This window comes from Durio zibethinus, chromosome 17 (assembly GCF_047325235.1).
Source record: "Durio zibethinus cultivar Kanyao isolate XHJ-2024 chromosome 17, ASM4732523v1, whole genome shotgun sequence".
Taxonomy (NCBI): domain Eukaryota; kingdom Viridiplantae; phylum Streptophyta; class Magnoliopsida; order Malvales; family Malvaceae; genus Durio; species Durio zibethinus.
Genome location: NC_143178.1, coordinates 4785665 through 4805093, shown reverse-complemented (window position 1 = coordinate 4805093; position 19429 = coordinate 4785665). Strand labels below are relative to the sequence as shown.

At 33.5% G+C, this 19429-nt stretch overlaps 2 protein-coding genes and 1 non-coding gene across 15 annotated transcripts; all 3 read right to left on the bottom strand.

Annotated features, from left to right (window-relative positions):
- Positions 1-4327: 4327 nt before the first annotated feature.
- On the bottom strand, positions 4328-4399 carry TRNAQ-CUG (transfer RNA glutamine (anticodon CUG)). Its single transcript has one exon. It is a non-coding gene; the product is annotated as a tRNA-Gln (tRNA).
- A 728-nt stretch (positions 4400-5127) lies between these two features.
- LOC111279006 (F-box protein SKIP8-like) lies at positions 5128-8396 on the bottom strand. 2 transcript variants are annotated; one of them, XM_022865843.2, is made up of 3 exons: positions 7715-8393; positions 6722-6918; positions 5128-5650 (listed from the first exon to the last, which is right to left on the bottom strand). In XM_022865843.2, the coding sequence occupies exons 1-3, from the start codon at positions 8168-8170 to the stop codon at positions 5407-5409; spliced, it is 897 nt and encodes a 298-aa protein (XP_022721578.1). In that variant the 5' UTR covers positions 8171-8393; the 3' UTR covers positions 5128-5406. The 2 variants fall into 2 exon arrangements, with proteins under 2 accessions (XP_022721578.1, XP_089602339.1); XM_089746213.1 differs by having other exon boundaries at positions 5514-5650; positions 6738-6918; positions 7715-8396.
- Positions 8397-9806: 1410 nt separating this feature from the next.
- LOC111278996 (SUN domain-containing protein 5-like) lies at positions 9807-17739 on the bottom strand. 12 transcript variants are annotated; one of them, XM_089746208.1, is made up of 11 exons: positions 16807-17731; positions 16625-16684; positions 16453-16537; positions 15891-15955; positions 15710-15787; positions 15499-15627; positions 14492-14724; positions 13041-14260; positions 11051-12381; positions 10861-10946; positions 9807-10230 (listed from the first exon to the last, which is right to left on the bottom strand). In XM_089746208.1, exons 8-11 carry the CDS (start codon positions 13294-13296, stop codon positions 9996-9998), a joined length of 1908 nt encoding a protein of 635 aa, XP_089602334.1. In that variant the 5' UTR covers positions 13297-14260; positions 14492-14724; positions 15499-15627; positions 15710-15787; positions 15891-15955; positions 16453-16537; positions 16625-16684; positions 16807-17731; the 3' UTR covers positions 9807-9995. The 12 variants fall into 12 exon arrangements, with proteins under 12 accessions (XP_089602334.1, XP_089602338.1, XP_089602329.1 ...); XM_089746212.1 differs by lacking the exon at positions 15891-15955 and adding an exon at positions 15107-15164 and having other exon boundaries at positions 16625-17738; XM_089746203.1 differs by adding an exon at positions 15107-15164 and having other exon boundaries at positions 15710-16537; positions 16807-17733.
- Positions 17740-19429: the final 1690 nt, after the last annotated feature.

Here is a 19429-nt window from a genome sequence, read left to right as displayed (position 1 = left end):
ATTGCTTTTTCCTAACTTCTCCAATCCCGTTGAGTGTTAAAAATTTTACTTTTAGATGAGAAACTGAGTTTATGAGTTGCATAACAAATTAGCTAGGTTAACCTAATATTATATTGTAAGTAGATGGGACATCCACAACCATAAATTCTATGATCGAGGTGATAGTTCTCAGTTTTGTCCCCAATGAGATTAGTAGTTTGATTGTTCCTTTCGCTGGCACCTGCCCATCCCTAAAGAGATTGGTAGCTTGATTGTTGTAGTGATCGATTGCAACTAGTCTTCACCAATTTCTATTTGTTTATAGTGCCATAGGACATGACATCGATAAAATTTCCATTATCGAACAAGATTCTCTTGACTACATACTTGTATACTACAATAGTGATTACTATAGCATCATATAAATGCTAGATTTCTTCTAAATCTTTTAGACTTAATAAGATTGATTCATCTTTCCAATCTTTTTTTTATCGAGGTGCCTACAACCATGATCATGCCTAGATTAAACTTTTTTTTTACTGAGGTTGAGCTACCTCCAGTGATCACATTAATCACCCCAATGATCAACCTATTGTTATCTATTCGAGCTTTTTCTCGTCTCTATTCGTCTCTTCTGACTTTTTTTTATCATTTTTTAACCTTTTTTCTTCACCTCGAATGGGCTTTTTTTAGTCTTATCTATAGTCCATTCTAGGTTAATCTTGTTTTTACTACTTTACAAACCTCCTCAATTGACATCTCCTTATCAGAGCTTTGATCTCATTTTTAGGTCAACATAATCTTTAATATTATGGCTTATGTCCCTATGAAGGGTACATTTTTTGGTTGGATCCCTCTTTATGTTTTGTATCAATGCTTTCCGCTATTTAAGGTCTGTATTTCTCTCAAGTTGCATCAAAATCTTTTTTCGAGAGGTATTTAATGCGATGTAGTTCTTTCCTCCACCAAGACTTCTAACCTTATATCGTCTTTCTCTTGAGAGAGGATTTTAGACATAATTGTCTTTTTTATAGTCGAAAAAAAGAATAAACCTCTCTCATCTTAACCATCGAAGAGGGAGGATAAACCTCTCTTACCTCAATTATTTCTTGTTGTAGCTTCGGTATTTATATATTTCTCAATAACAAGTATGACATCAATCAAAATTTTAGATGGTTCTAGTGATAAGATCAGCTTTAGGTGGTACTCTTTGTCATTGAATCCACTTGTTAGGACGATTACAGTGGTCGTTTGCTCCAGGTCTTTTACCTATAGAGCTTCTACGTTAAAATGCATAATATAGCTTTTCAAAGACTCATTACGACCTTGGTAGATTGACATCAAACTTAGAGTTATCTTTTTTGTTCTTTGACTACTTACAAATCGAGACAAAAAAAGGTGGTTAAGTTTTTTGAACGTTGTAATCAACCTTGGTTCTAGGCTGCTATACTAGAATCGAGCTGCACTCTTTAAAGTGGTAGCAAGGCCCTTACACATCAACGCTTCATTTGCACCCTGCATCATCATGTTAGTCCTATAAAGTTCTAAATGATTGAAGTAAAAGTAACATTATGGGTTTCTAAGGTAGGCATTTTGATTAGGAGGCATTATTGATCTCTTCGGTAAAAAGTGAAGTCTCAAGAAGTTTAAGCTCATCCTCGAATGTCACTACTTTTGTTTTTAGCTCTTTCTCCATGGCATGCAATTGAACTCCTAGGTCTTTGTTTGGTTGGGGTTCGAGATTTGTTTGTTTGAATTTTTATGTTGTAGCATGTGTAGAATTGTAACTAGGGTAGTAGCAGACTGAGGTATTGTGCTCTTTTTCTTTAAAGGCCAACGAGACTTCCATCTCTTTATAACTTGGCTATCTTACTACAGTTCCTTGACTAGAGGTGATTAGTTTAGGCACATTCAAAACTTATGGTGGGGTTATTGTTTGCAACATCTGTTTGAGGGTTTGCATCTGCTTGATCAAAGCCTGGAATTGTTCCATGGTTAGGTTGGTCTATGGTGAAGCAAGTCAGTCCAAGTGTTGGCTCTTATGCGTTTCGTTTTAAACAAGACAATAGTCTCTCCTTCTTCTATAGTTCTTTTCTTAGGTGGCATTATTTTGCACTGATCTAGTGAGTGGAGAGGCCTTTACTTGGCGCATCAAATGTTTGTGCCTAACTCCTATCTTAGGGTATTTTTAAAAAAATAGAAGAGAATGACGATTAGAGACAAAAGTAAGGAGTATTCCCTGCATTTGCATTTCAACACGCAAGTAATAATGAGTGAAGTCAGAAGGAGAGTTGTAAAGCAAATTAGGAGTAGATTGAACTTACCTTAATAGTGCTTGAACCTTCGTATTTATAAATAAACAATAAGAGATTGTTAGGGGACAATAACAACGTGATCGAATTGATGTAACATTAAATGTGATTTAATATATTAAATCGATACAAATATCAAAATTATTTCTAAGTCTGTTAGAAAGTTTTTTCAGTGAAAAAAAATTTTATACTTTTTATGACCACTAAATGATCCAAACAATTCCCATTTCTTTATGCTTTGAAAAGAACAAATTTGCAACGCTAGCTAGGGAGCCAGTTTAGGATTGACAAAATTATATCAATCGGTGGTAACTATCAGGCGTTTGCTCACCCTCATTTCAGTTGGCACATCAACAAGGAAGGAAGACAATTGACATGCAGAAAAGATATGTATGCAATTACAAGTAACACCTTTTCCATGTTCCCTAAGATTAAATCAAAAATATGGAAAAAGGGATGTGGTTGTTTAACAAACCCATGGCCCATGGTTGCACCAGGTCTGGCTTTTCTGAATTGAGAAATGTTGCACTTGCATGTATATATCTCATTCTCTGCATTGGTTATCTTTTAAACTTCCTGGACCTTGCTTTTTCTTGCTGCAAGGATTCAAATTACCTTATACAACCAGAATAGCCTTCCAAAAGCAAAAAATATGAAACACAAAAACAGCAGCAGAGCAAAAGTTTGATTGGATTAAATTTTTAGTTTAACTTAAACTAACAATATGAGTACAGATTAATCGAATGAGTTTGAAAAGACAATTAGAAATGTGTGTCAGAAATATGGACTGGCAACTAAATAGTATATCAGCAGCATCACAGCACATACATACTCAAATCAAGTAGTTTCTGTCTTATCAAATACAAACCAGGAAATATACTTACCTTGGCTCATCAGCCTCATCCATGCTTTGACCACGTCACCTATACCTACCACCAAATGCCACAAATCCAGGACAAGGGCGGTAAGCCTTTACAGGCCACCAACCAAATCCTGGGACTGTAGCAATCCCTCCTTGGATCCTCCCCTCACCGTTGCATCGATCCCTTCTCCAATTGCTCTCTCCCGCAGGCCTTGTAAGTAGCAACCCCTGTGAATATGTCAGCCATCTTCTTATAGGTAAAAATGCCAATACAAATACAAATAGATAAAAATAATCCTGTAGACCAGAGAATACTACATTCATGTAGTGAAGAACCAAGAATCGAAGTCTTTAAGCAGCAGCAGGAAAATGGCCTTCAATCGTTAATGTGAAAGCCAGCCACAGGGCCATAACAATGACCCTTTCACTCTATTGAATTTTAGATTGTTCCCACCAAATAATTTGCTGTGCTAACAATAGAGACGATTCTTTTTTTCCTTTTTTTTTTAGTTTTTACTGTGTAAGCCATTAATTAACAGTAAACTAGCTAGTTGACCGATACAAGAGACTCAAAAGAAAAGCGCCTTCCATCACAGTTAGCCCTACGAAAGTTGAGCAGTGGCCATCAAAATTCAGGTCTTTAGTTAAACTTTCATTGTACCTTACAATACAATATACTCATTGATATTTAAGATAATTGACAATGATGTCGAATATATAAGAAAATGCATGGTATGGTGCCTGAAAGGAGGTCCTTCAACTGGAATGGTGGCAGATGCTGATTGGACAGGAATATCATCAGGTGAAGCAGGAGATTCATCTTCAGCAGTAGAAGTAGTTGAAGAAGCAGCAGTGGATAGATGGACGGTAGGCTTAAATAGATACTTGATGAAAGTTATGGAGCCAAAAGAGGTGGAGTAAGGGAGTTAAAGGAGTGAGGTTTGATGAGATGGTGTTGGGATGCTGAGAGAAGGGCCATTGCCATTCCCTCTTTGTGAATTGCCGTGTGTACTGTTCACAAGGAATTAAGGAATTGGATAACAGCCACGAGTTGCAGCAGCGATGCAAGCAAAATATAAGGTCTAGAAGAATGAAAAGAAAAAAAGTAGAGGTTCCACCGAGATTTGAACTCGGCAAAATATAAGGTCTGGAAGAATGAAAAGAAAAAAAGTAAAGGTTCCACCGAGATTTGAACTCGGGTTACTGGATTCAGAGTCCAATGTCCTGACCACTAGACCATGGAACCATTTATTATTATTTCGGAAAACCAATTTAATTGAACAGTTTTTCATTAGGGATGATAATAATTTGAATTAAATCATATTCCTTTTTTTTTTAATATTACATAATATTATGATTTTGTAAAATTTAATTCAAATTTGAACAGAATTTTTATATGATTTGAATTGAATTTTATTAGTTTACTTTTATTTAGTTTATTAAATTTTAATTTTTTTATTTTTTTATATTTATTTAATATAAAATTTTAATATATTTATATAAATTTTAATATAAAATTATTATTTTAATTTTATAAAAATTTAAATTATACATAAAAATTGAAATATATATATAATTAAATTCAATTTATTTTTTTTTATTTTTCAACTCTTGATCTAAAATTCAATTTAAATCTAATATTTATTTAATACCTAAATTTGATCTGAATCAAATATTATAATTTCAAACCAATTTTTAATTTTGTTAGGTTTTTTTTTTTCCTCACCCCTAGACTCCCCTCTGACATTTTGCCCATTCTGCAATCTAAAATCTTTGTTAACATGACAGAATTATGATTATCCCAGATATTCCTTAATTTTTCTGAACCATGCAAAGCGTTGGAGTTTATCCTTAACTTTAATCATTATTATTCTCAGCCATTGATGACAAGAGTTATCCTCGGAGCCACTTTCGGATCCAGTACATCATGCAACTTCTGTGAATCCATATTCAACTCACATGAATACATCCATGTGAAGAATTGTTGAATATATATATACGTATACAACCAAAATTATGATCATTAGGAGGAAAAAAATAATAATAAAAAGACTAAAACGTTAAGGGCACCTATTTACCACAAATCAACCAAAACTGAGGTGGCAAAGCCGAAAAAGAAGGAACTTTGAAAGAAATACCAGAGAAATTTCAAGCAACTTGCTGTTGCTAATAAATTACCAATAACATGTTTTGAAGCTAGTACTAAAATTATCACTTGTATTAACTCTTCATCTTCTGTTATCCATGAACAATCTATTGTTCCATGTCCCCATCGGCAGGCATCACTGAGCTGTGATGATGCACAAGGTACCACTGTCCGTGATGGAACTCAAAGATGTTGGTCATGTTAAATGCTCCATTATTCATGTCAACATAGGTTTTCATAGTAACCCAAGCCATGTCTGTCAGCACGCGGGCTCGAACATCTCTAACCTGAAAATCAACCCCTTGCTCCCAATTAAATTCAAGTTGCCAACTCTGTATTACAGCATTATACCTGCACGGGGAAAAGAACAATGGCTCTCAGCAAGGCAAACCGGTGATATGAAGACCTTAGCCTAATCAAGTCAAATACTATGATGATATATTACTAACATGCAGATTAGCTAATCTCAACCTACTTTTATGGCAAAACTTTCTGATGTGATGCAGGACCAAGCTTGTAACAAAGGAATAACCCAAACTAAAAAGAAATTTACCATTCAAAATATTTTTGAAAAAAATATTTTCATTCAAGCTTTTGCCCTTCCATCATGATAGGTAATACATCCTTCATTTGTACAACTTAACTATACATGTTAGGTAATACATTCGTAATTCAATTTTTACAAATTACAGTATCTTTGTCCTTTCTCAAGAAATTCAAGTTGCATATATTTTCTAACACACCTATCCTCAACATCTATTGTTCCCAGTACTTCCACCATCTACGGGTACCATGGCTTTTATTTGAAGCATGAAAATGTCTCATGCTTGTAAGAAGAAACATGAGGCTCTTTTCTCATGGTTGAACTCTAATATGTCGAGACAAAAAGCATTGTTATTCCAAGTAATGAGCTAATAGCAAAACTCTTGCAAAAGCATTCCAATGTTGGAACTAAGGACTCAAGCCATCTACATTGTGATCATAGAAACAACCTATAATCATCTTACAAGTTAAAGCTCTTCTCTATCTTCAAATATTTTTGGAACCATTACAACATTTTCTAGACATCTTAAGTTGGCAAACATCAAGAGACCAGGCCCTCATTTGACTCACATTTAATCAACTGTCATTACATCTATAAATACGTAGGTAAGAATGTCAATGCATCTTAACCCGATCATACAGTGTGAAAGATCTACAGGAAAATAATCAATCAAAAAGATAAGATATTAAAATTACACCACAACTTTATTGGGCTGAATTCAGAGTTCGAACCCAGACCCACCTCAAGGCTAAAATCTGAATTTTAGTGCAGAAGCTTGATGAAAAATGATATGAATTACTGAAATTATAAGCTTCCATGATCATAAGAACAAAAAGCAGTAAACAACATTTCCTGATATTGGACTGAAAGCATCATACCCTGAAAAAAGTTCACCTGACGCATGAACGCATTTAACATAATCTGAATTCAGCCAAAAACGACTCATTGCTGGAAGGGACCTAACTCTGATGATGTTAAAGAATTCTGTATTAACTTTCATTATGGCTCTTGTGGCTGCATAGTACGCCTTCCACCCATTAACTGGTGTTACGCTATCTTGCTCCAAAGTAAAATCCTAACAAACAAAAGATTAAGGCAGAAAATTTATGCCCACAGCCCCATAATTGAGGAAGATATCGACAATCAACTCTTAAGAGAAACATGGGAACACACACAGTTTAACTAAAGAACATGGCTGTGAAAATAAAAAAAATTGCAATCACCAGCTTACATATAAGAATGGCCCCAAAGGTTGAAAGTGAGTGCTCATTGTCCAAAGCCTATAAGGTGATAAACAAACTCACACCACAAAGAAACAAATAGAAGATACAGCGTCCATGTAAACTGCATAAAGTCATGAACCTCCCTTTTCAGGACTGAGATAAGAAGACAAAAGCCTTTTTTCCCCAAAAAGTCAACACCTTGATATGTGGCGACAATAAATTCCTCCAAGTGACAAAACATAGGAAGACAATTTCGAAAGAGAAAAACAGCTTCATAGACGAAAGTAGCAGCAAAGATGAAAACAGGAACATCTCTTCATTCAAGATAAACAAACCATGCCATGATTCTGAGTAGTAAGGTTCTATTCTCCCAATATACTAGGAACGAAAAATAAATTAAGGAAAGACTAATTCCATACTTCCATTGGAATACAGTCAAGGAATTTTTTTTTTTTTTGGAGAAAGGAAAAGAAAAAGAATGTCCTCTGTTAGTAGTTTTATCTTGATAATTAGTATTTTTCCCTTAATCGCAAATAATTGCAAATACTACAATAATTAAACATAGAATTCACGAAAATCAAAGTTCAAGCAAAACACCAAAAAAATAAAAGAAAATTAAAGGAAAAAAATTTTGGGGAAATTGGGTACCTTGTGATAAAGCGCTTTCCAAGCATTATCATCGTTAGCCGCCTTTCTCATCAACGAATTAGTCATAGAAAGCCGGCAAAGGCTCGGATAATCCAAGTAACTGAGCACGTGTGTGGTAATCTCCGGTACCAACTGCTCCATCATTGACGCCCCGCTCTGTCTCTCCGCCACTACCTTGGAAAGATCCGCCGTCACCATATCCTCCTCCGCCGGACCAGCACTACCGCCTTTCACGAACGCCGCGGAATCGGAAGTTCCGTTGCAGGAGGACAGGGATGTAACTTCTTTTTCTTCCTCTTTATCGGCTGACGTGGCGGGACCAAAGGCGTTGGATTTGTGGGGCCTCTTGAAGAATGATAGGACGGCGAGGAGGAGGGAAAGGAGGGTGATGATTGTGGCTATGATCAACGGCTGATGGGATTGGAGAGCGATGGAGAGGCTATGGGCAATCTCCATTCATAAGACATTAAAGCTTCGCAGTACATGAAATAAAACCCTAGAAATCTCCAGTGATTCCGAAAAGGAGAATCAATTAAAACGAAGTAAACCTTGGTTTTTTCTTAATTTTGGAGTGAATTTGGTAATAGTTTTGTTTTAAAAAATATATAAAAATTTAAACGAAAATTCAATTTTGTTGCAGAAGAGAGGGCGGAGAGTCCTAACTGAGTCGAAGGAGAAACTCAAACCAGAAAAATAGGCCAGTATTGGGGGATAGTTTTGTAATTGTATTTAGAATACTTGCTACGGCGTCGTTTAACTGCACGTAGTTTTCTTTTTATTTTTCCTGAAAAATTACTTGTATTTTTTCTCCTCACTAAACGCTAAGCTACCGTCGGTAAGAGTTTTTTTTTTTATTCGAATTCTTTGAGAGACAGTGAAAATTTTTTATTATTTAAAAAATACTTTTATTTAAACATTATAATTAAAATAAAATCTTTTTAAAAGGTTAACATAAGATAAAAAAATAAAGTTTTACCAAAAATATTACCTTTAATATTGAAATAATAATGCTTGATGTATTGATTAAAAGCCCTTCTTTCAGGGGAAAATTCCATAGCATATTAGATTATTTACATTGTTTTTTTTTTTTTTTTAACGAATAAGAAGTTTATTAACGTTGCTATTAGGTGGCACCACAACTTTTTGCCTATTAACTTCTTCCTTGCCCGTTCTTTTTATTTTTTTTAATAAGAAATTAAATGCTCAACAATGTAAAAAAGATAAAGAAATTTAAATTGTCATGTTTAACATGTTTTCGACGAAAGACTAATTTTTATGCAATTTAATTGATTTTTTTTAGTTTAAACGAAATTTTAGATCCATTCAATGTCATTTAAAGTTGATTTAATCATTACTTATGTAATTTAAAATATAATATGATAATATAATATATAAATGATATAAATAAAAAATATAAAAATAATAAAATTTAAAACTTTAAAAGATTTACAAATAGATTTAATAAAATAAAAATAATTATATTTTATATTTTTATTTTGATACGTCTATAACATATAATTTTTATATAAAATATGATAAAAATATAATATTTTACTCAATTCAATATTATGAATTACTAGATCAACGTTTGTGCCATTCCAAAGAGTTTATTCCTTTATTTGTGCCACGTGTTTATTATGGTACATCATTATTTCACGTGTGCTTTATTTTTACGTCATTCTATCACGTGCTATGTGCTTGTTAGGTGTATCATGTAGCACAATTATTTTTCAGTTGAGTAATTTAATTTTTTTTTTAATGTCATTTTTTAAAGTTAATGATTATATTTACAGCAAAAATAAAAGATCATAAATTAACTTGCATGAAATAAAAAAATTAAAAACTTAAATCCATTTCGTAGTAAATATGGAAAATATATTTGGGATATTAGGCCCAGAACCTTATCAAACCAAAGTTCTTCACAAATAGGTGCCTAATCCCTTCCAAAACCGTAAGATGCAAGATTTTCCGACCAATAAATTTTTTTTTTTTGGTAAATACTTTTATTAGGAATTGAACTGATCGCTGAAACCAACTCAAGAGCCCTTTTAACTAGGAAAAACAATCCATCTATTCAATAAAACATTGCTGATTTCAGGAAGAACTTCTTATTAACAAGCAGTAATTACCAGAGACAAAATTCCAATATGCTACATGGCCACATTCCCTCATGTAGAAGCTACAGTTACAGTGAGGTTTAAGCTAAACGTTAACAATCAAAGAACCTGATTCTCTACACCTAGAGAAAAAAGAAGGGACGAGAAAAAGAGGGAGGGAGGGACTAGCTAGAGAGCAAGGTGATGAATATTGTCATACTGCTGCTAACAAGTATTAAAACCCAACCTCTGCTTGTCCGGCATACCTTATCCGACTGAGTGGCTCCCAAAAATGTGGCAACTCTGCTTGAAACCAACTTGAGAATAGCAATGCAAGCAAAGAAAAGACTTACAGCTAATACAGCAAGTTCTTTACTCTCTAGACTTGCTTGATCGCGTGCAACCTTTTCAACATCTAATCTGTTGGGGAAGGAGAGGAGCAGAAGGGAAGGGATGAATGTCAGACAAGAAAGTTGCATGCAAAATCAATGTATAAAAGGGAAACCATTTTCAAAAACCAGGCAAATGCTAGAATCTGTTGTATAGAATGCAAATGCAAAAAGAGGATTACTCAGCTCTTGAATGTAAATGCACCTACATCCATACCAAATGCAGTATTGATGCATTTCGAAATTTGAATTAATATCAAAGTATATGAAAAATTGAATCAGGTTACTATCTTGGAAAGCACAGATACTTGGTGCATATATATTGGTAGTGATATTCACTTCTAACCTCCTGTATATGTAAATATAAACAAAAATCTAATAAAAACTCTTAATAAAAGCTAAATGACAGAACATAATATATATAGTGGGAGGCTGAAGCCTGAAGTAATCAGTTCAGTTAAGGCTTTATTCAAGTGAGTTTTAGCTGAGTTGCTCATCATAGCAACCCACATTGGAAGTTTGAAAAAGCTTCAAAGAAAGGGACAGGATAATAAATAATAACTTGAATAAATAATAAATGGCAAAACGTTGTGAATGACAACTTAAAATAAAAATGAACAGGCACGTAAAAACTTTGATTGTTAAGAAAAATATTTCAAACCTTAACATGCTGTTTTCTCTGACCAATGCATCTACACTAGAAGAGACAGCTGCTTTCCATGATTCAAGGTCCGCAAATTCTCTTTCCTGAAAGGGAGAAAAAGATGTCAGATACTCAAGTGGTTATATGTAACTCTTTTTCTCCACTAAGAAAGATGATGCTGATGATGAAAGAAAGAATTATGCAGTACCGTCGTCTCTTTCCACTCCATCAGATCTTTTATTTCTGTTATGCTTTTCTCCAAAAGCAGAGAAATTCTAGATAACTCTTTATCAATCCCTGGTAAAACATCTCCTTCTCTCTGGTTCAATTCTTTGATATACTCTTCCAAAAGAGATAAATTCAAATCAAGAGACCTCACCTTTTGCATCAAAATCTTCAAAACAGTGTCACCAGGTATTCTGCCAACTGGCAGTTGTTTAATTTCAGTTAAAGGATCAGGAATCTTATTCGTTGTCACAGGATTCTTTGTCACCGTTTCATTGAGCTTTTGAACATCCTCAGCATTTTCTACCCCTAAAGCAGCAGTTTGAGCCCCATTTTGAGCCTCATCATTTCTTTTACCATCACGAGAATGCACATCTGGTTTTACAGAAGGCCCTGTTGAGTTAGAGTCTGCCAATTTTGTAAGAACATGTTGTTCAGATGGCACAAACAGATCTTCAAGCATCCTCTCAATTGCATCAACACCATATACCTCTACAACACTCAGCGTGCAGTAAAACTCTGATCCATAATGACTGAGTAGATTCAATTTCAAATACCTCAGCCATTTTGGTTCCAGCAGCTTAAAGGTTTGAATTTGCTTGACATTTGCAGCAACAAACTTTCCTAATGGTGACCATGTTTCAGTTGGATAATTCAAACTACCATACAACTTGAATTCCTTGAAGTTTGAAGAATAGTGTTCAAAATTAGCAATTTTGACAGCATCAACCAAAGTCTCTTCTGCCAGCTCAATCACAACAAACTTTCCTTCCACAGAACAAGGATTTCTTAGATACTTATCATGATCCTTTCCCAAAATGTTGTCTGCTCCTTTTGCTTCCTTGTTATGTGCAACCACTTTTGCACCTTTCATCACAGAGGCAAAATTGTACTCTGAACCATCAGATTCAACACGATGAGTGATGTTAATTAGTCTGCCTGGAGGATCCCCCTCTCTTGCTTGTCTTGTTATGTTCCGGAATTCATCAAATTTGAGATAAGAGGAAGTACTTTTAAGATGAGGTTGTTCCATTTGTTTACTTGTATTCTGCCCGTCTTGTTCGTTTACATCACAAAGAAAAGCCGTGTAACCTAAAACTTTCAGAATTACTTCTTCAAGTGTATTTGTTTTGCGGACAGAGTACTCATACTTCACAAACTTCTGATAAACAGTGGAGCTGTTACAGCTTACTGATTTATTAAGCTCTAGCAGCACTCCATTTGTACAATTATCACCTGGATACGCATCATTACAAAGCTTTTCATGGCAAACACTAGGAGAACATGAGGTTTGGTTCTGAGGATGTGAATTTCCTGAAGAAGATAGCTCTAGTCAATGCATTATTAACCAACTTAGTGTAATACTAAAGTAAATAATGGTCTGTTCATTGGTTATTCTAGCCCAAAATTTTCTATTTGAAGAACTCAAAAATGATGATGTAAATCACCTCTAGGCTAGATTACTAAAGAAAAAGGTAAACATTGCAGAAGTATAATTTGTGGTTCTAAGAATGTATGTAAATATTAGGGGGCAAATTTTGGAAAAAAATCCTTAAAAAGTATGGAAATAAAAGTTGAATTCGACGATCTTTGGGGCCCAAGGATGTAAATTTAACTCTATTGTTGCACAATATGCCATCAATAAAAGTGATTCAGCATAAACACACGTTGCAAGCAACAAATTAAACCTTTTTCAATGCTTCTCCCAACAGGAGAAATGTCTTTATAGTACCAATTAATGCTTTCTTTTTTTCGATAAACGTTCTAATCTTGCAAAATCACTTGGGTCAATAACAAAAATGAGATCTTGGGTAAAAATCTGGCTTTGTGAGTTTAAACACTTGTTTAAGAACTAAATTGAAGGCTCTACCATTAATATTTTATAAATAAAAAAGATGGGTTTGCTAGAAACAAACCATAAAGAAGAGGTAAGTAGAAAGAAAAGGAAACGAGCAAGCAAGAAATGGTTTTACCTCCATTTTCAACATGGCTGAGACCAAGACTGGAGTAGAACAAAAAGACAAGGCACCAAAGAGAGATAATAACAGACAAGGAGAATTCATAGAAACTCTTGCCAGTAACGGAGTTATTGCTGTTATTGTTGTTGTTATTGTTGTTGTTGTTCTTGATGCTGTCTCTGTTGGTCTTGTTTTCCTCGTTCCTGCTGTTGCTGCAGTTATTTCGACAAGTCACATACACAATGGAAGGCCCATTCCGAGGTTTCTTCATGTCTGATCCGTACAGACAGAAAGAGAGAGAAAGGGTTTTCTTTCAGAGAGAGAAAGAATGAAGGAAAGATTTTTTTTTTCCTTTTTGTTTTTTTCCCGAGAAATTGTAGCAACGGTTGGCTTCGGCTTCTTGTGGGGAGAGAGAGAGGGAGAGAGAGAGAGACAGAAAAACAAAAGTAGAAAACGTAAATTTTAAAGATGAGAGAGGGAGCGTTGATAGGAAGGAATTTTTATTGTTTGTGGGTGATTTCAGTCCCGAATCCAAATCTTGCGGAAACTACTTTTCTACCATCTAAAACCCCGCTTACTGCGTCAATCCCTGATACCTTACTATTTACCATCCATGCGTTTCAACAAGGTTACTGTAAAATTTCGAGTTTAATTGATATAAATGAAGAAAGAAAAAAAAATAGAAGCCGAATGAACTCCTTCGGCTATTTAAGCTGAAAATTTATGAATTAATTAGGTTGGCAAGAACAAAAAATCAGAATTGAACTTTCGTGATCTATATATGTTTTGAAGTAAGAAAAAGATGATGTATGTTTTCTCTTCAAATTATCATTCCATGATAGATAGTTGCCGTTGTTGAAGATATACATAAATGGTAACCGATTGCTCATTGAAGCAATTATATTTTTATATGTGAAAATTGAGATAAACAGTTAGTATACACCAAAAATTACAATTACGTGAATGATATGCTCTGGTGCGATAAGTCTTACTGTAGCCAGTGCTACAAGCCGGTCTTTGCTACCAATGAAATAGGATCATGAAAACTGAAAAGCCTAAGCGGATGACATGTCACACAGGCCACGGCTGCATCCGCCGTGTTCAAAGTGTTTCTGATGTTAAATGAGTTAAAAGCACACGCTCAAATTCACGATCTTGGTCCTGTTTTATAAAAAGCACACGCTCCAATTAAAGTGAATTTCCTACCTACTGATCTTCTTTTGATTGTGAAGAACCTGCAAAATCAAAGCACATCTGTTTTAGGGCACAGTTGCTCAGCAATCCATGCAAGAGAGAAAAGACTGAAGCAAAATGAAACCTTTACTTTTCTTGGGGAAAAAGGTAGATTAATTTCTTATAAATTGTGGAGTCTTATTTCTCATAACCTTATTACTACTTGAGATACTAGCTTGTTCATTTCAAATAAACATAAGGTGAGTAGCAGACGACACCGCAAATAAAATTACCTTCACTTCACTGCTTTGAGCAAAGCTGCATGAAAAGAAACTGTCCTTCCATATGTATCATGTATAGTTCGGGGATGAGCAGGATCTAACAAATCTCTAAGATTTGTAGCAGCTAGCACCTTTCCCAGTATCAAACACATCAAGCTCTATTAGTAGCTGATTCAACGTAGTTTCCCACTCCTAAGCGGCTGCTTATACATATGGTCGGTTGGTTCCTTGAAAACCCTTGACGCCTGATCAGATAAAAAGAGAAAAAACTCAAAATTATTCACATATGATCTGCAAGACAGCTAAGTTTATCTCCTGTCCATTTACTTTATCTATGGTCAATTTGTCATCTTCCTACTCATAATTGTTATGAAATTGATCCTGTAAGACACCAAGTCGGGCTGATTCTCAGTGTCTTATTAAATACCACACAAGCTAACCCATTATATTTCCTATTCCAATCACTTGATTTATATCAGATGCAAAATATGAGGAGCTTAAATCCAACTAATATATGCAAAGTTTATATTTCATTTGCCTTCACATAAGATGTCAACAAATGGATTGATGTCAAGTTCTGTCCATATAAAAACAAGAGAAGAAAAGAGGGAGTTGCTATAAGATTACCATTCCTAGTTTCTAAAGTATCAATTTCATCAATGAATATGACTGATGGTTTGCTTATCTGCAAATAGAAATCATCAATTTCTCAACAGAGGACCCAAAGCAAATAACACCACCAAGCATTTGTAAATAAAAGGTATTATGAACTTACAACATGAAAACCGGTAAAGAAGTAATAATACAGTAAGCTGATTTTGTGGATGCCCCAAAAGTCAGAAATATTTCTCTATTTTCTCAATTATTATGGAGATATCCAACAATTTTCTTCAAGATTAAGTGTCAAAATATGGGATCCAGATTAGAAGGACTCTACCATGATTAACAGCTACTGGCTCCTTGTTGCATTAGCAATCAAAGATTAAAAAAAAAAAAAAAAAAACTTATAGAATTATCACCTTGGCTCTCTTAAATGTATCCCTGAAACGAGCAGAACCAACACCAACTAAAACTTCTACAAATTCTGACCCTGTCATTTGGTAGAATGGAACACCTGCTTCACCAGCTATAGCATTGGCAACTAAGGTCTGGAAAAGTATAAGATACTTCAGACAGATACATAAGGAAATTCCACAGCACATTTGGCAAACCTGTTAATGAAAAACTAACCTTGCCAGATCATGGGGGCACCTACAGAAGAACCCCATGAGGGGGTTTTATTCCTATCTTATCAAATAGTTCTGGATTCTTCAAATATCTCACCAACCAATAAAAAAATGTTAAGAATTAACAAGACAACATTAATTACAACAGAAGACTCCCATCCAAAACGCACACACCCAAGCTTTACCATCATTCTACAGGATAAGGAAGTTGCCACTAGATGAGGATACTTTGGTACTTTCCCACCCAAGACTGTATCACAAGTTTAAGTGGTATAGGAGATTAATACAGTAACCAAAAAGTTACAGAGCACCCAACACCCAAGTGCCAAACATGTTCAATGCCTACGACATGCGCAATGATCTGCATTCTGCAAGCTATTCTTCCAAAATACCAAGGAAAGATATAGCATTAATATTAAATCAAAGATAATACTAACCGAATTCCACACACTTATATTACATAAAATTCAAGTAATCAAGGCAATTCTTATAACAGGAATTATGGTCATGCTAAGATTTAACTTCACCATTTTCAGTTCCATTAAATTCTTATGTGGATACTTTTGTCTATAGCTATCATAAAAAACCAAGCTATACATATCAAAACACAGGTACATAGTAAACGAATCCATGGGTTTCAAAATATAGCATCCTTACAGTCATCGGGTACTTAAATCTATAAAATACTCATACGCAGCAATATCATGTATAACTAGAGAATTAAAGAGGAGTTAAATGATTGATCACCGTCATGTGCCCGTCAATTTCATATCGTTGTCCAGTATACTTCCTTAAAAGAGCTTGAGCTTCACTCTCATCTAGCCTCATTGCCCTACAAAGATAACAAAAACCACATAGACATACGGAGAACTGCAAAGAAATACAACCTAAAAAAATCACGAGCCATAGTCATATTCACCATTTAGTCCTTTGCAAGCTCTTGTCACCAGGAATATCCTTCAAATCCACCACAAAATCCCTATACACACTACTCATTTCAGCCTCTCTTTCACACTCATTGCTCTCATTTTTTTTTTTTTTTTTGAATTGTCTTGAATTCAATTTTTTCCTTCAAAAATTCAACCAAACGCAAATTGTTACCTTTAGTTAAATCCTCTTTTTCCTTCAAGGAGTAAATCTTGTTGCCAACGAGGAATCTGGGTTCTACCTGGCTAAGGTTTTCCGTCAAAACCCTAGTCACAAAATCATCCCCTTTGGGCTTGCTAGTGTCACCGGGCTGTGGGGATCGTATTCGATTGGAGATTGATTTGGTAGGAACGGAGTAGGGTTATGGAAAATTAACCCCTGCTGAGATGAGAGTATCAATAGTGTTCCTCTTTCTTCAGCAAACTCGGGGAGCATTACGGTTTAAAAATGGGGCATTGGAATAAAGCAATATTCGCCATCAATTTCTTTCTGCAGAATAGGGTTTATCCAAGAAGAACTGAAGAAGAAATGGGCGTTGGTATTGTTTTCCAGGCTTCAGCTTTTCCAGATCCGCTATCCAAACCCAAATAGCAAATTGGGTCAGGCGTGACTGGCCTTTAATAAGCTCAGCTCAGCCCACCTTCGAATATTTGACAGTTGACACTGATAATGTAGGCAGAGTGCATGTCACCATCTGGACACTGAAAATCTCAGCAGCAGATTTTACATTTTTTCGGCAACTTGCGGTGGCCTAAAGATAAATTCCTCACGTAAATCTAAAGAGCTTTGATCATGAGGGCCTAGTAATCAAGTTTGTTCACGAGGAATTCTCCATTTACACAATGCATTTACACAAATTTTACTGACCAAAAACACAAAGGAGGAATGGAGGCTCTAAATGAAATGTGCAGAAGCTCTAACGAATTAGTTGAAAATGGACAGAACGTCGTTAAGAGGTCTTACAGAGTGTGGCCGGATATATTCTTTGATGTAGGCCTCCACCTGTAAAGCATGAGGAGTTTGAGCAGAAGAGTGCAAGTCTGCAAAGATAAGAAGCAATAATATAGAGAAGATTTCTATAGTCCTAGTCAGTTTTGTGAAATTGATGCCTAGGGATGTTGATCTTAACTATAGTCAATGAAATATTCGATAATTTGATTTTTATCCAAATAAAAATTAAAATGGGTATTGTATTACAAAAATAGGTACGATTTTAAATTTTTATTAAGTATAGAGATAAAACAAATAATATAATACGCATCTCATACTCATTTTTTGTATATATTTATATGTATTTAGTAAATAAATTTTTTATTAAATAATATAAATTATTATTTTAAATTAATTAAAATTAATATATTTTTATTAAAAAATATATATATTTATAAAAAATTATCTAAATAGACAAAATAAAAATAAAAAAGTTAAAAAATAAATTTTGATTTTTTTTTTTAATTATGAGTATAGGGTTACTCATATCTAATAATTACTCATGCGGATTGAAATGAAGAAAAATTTGAAATAACTATTGGGTATATGTACAAAGATGAATATAATATAAAAATTCAAGAATGATGATGGAGAATTCTTTATCCTCCTCGTACTTTATCTATTGACATCTCTATATTTTGGTACTTGAGTTTTTAAAATGATTTTGAATTTTTTTTTAATATCATGTGATAATTAATGATGTGATATTGACTAAACTTTTTTTTATACATATCAATATTTTATTAGATATTCATATCACATCAGTAAATTAATTATCGACGTTAATATGAGATAATCAAATGGATGACGAAAGGAATATTCGAATATCAAATTGATAATTTTATTTCTTTAAATACTAAATTGACAAAAAAAAGTATAATACCAAGATTATTTTTATATTTAACCATTTTTTTCATTTTTCGAATGAGATTTTATTTTAATCTTTACATATATTATTAATTAATTATATAAGATGATAATTATTTATTAATTTCACTGCATTGATTAACTTTAAACAATAATCTTAAAACATTCATTTAACTAGTTTTAAGCCCATGCTTTACAGAGATAAGTAAACAATTATAATTTGCATTATATATAACATTATTAGCGTTAAAAGAATTGCATGAGTAAAATATTAAAAGATCTATATCGGCACAATAAATAAATTATTATATTTAACATACCCACTTTTTTTTACAATGTTGAAAAGTCAAGTTTTGATTTCTATAAAATATTTAAGAATATTATGTAATTTCAAAAAATTAGGGTAAAGAAAATTATTTTTTTTTCAATTCAAAAAATTAATTGTCAAATATTACTTATTTAAAAATTTAAAATTTTATATTTATGCTACACACAACAAATGTATCTATAATAAATTTTTAATATAATATTATTTCAAATTTAATATAATTACAATTTTAAAAAATAATTTAAATTTTATTTTCATGGTTACAAATATACTGATGATGGTTGATAAAAAACTTAAGTCACCTTAAATAATTTTTCATCATCCTTTTATTTACAATGTAATAAATTATCTTAATTTGATTACTAAAAGTAAAGTTATAAAAGTAGGAAACCAAAAAGTGTGATATAGATTTTTTTTTTTCAATCAGAAAAATAATTTCATTTATAAAATCAAAGGATTATAAAACCTATCAATCTCATCAGAGAATGTTCTAATGTATAAATAGAAAAACAATTGTAACAACACCTACTATTATACAAGGCATAAAATAATTATGTTTTTTCCCCTCTTATCTTTGTTAAACAATAAGTAATATAGTTTGCTATTAAAATC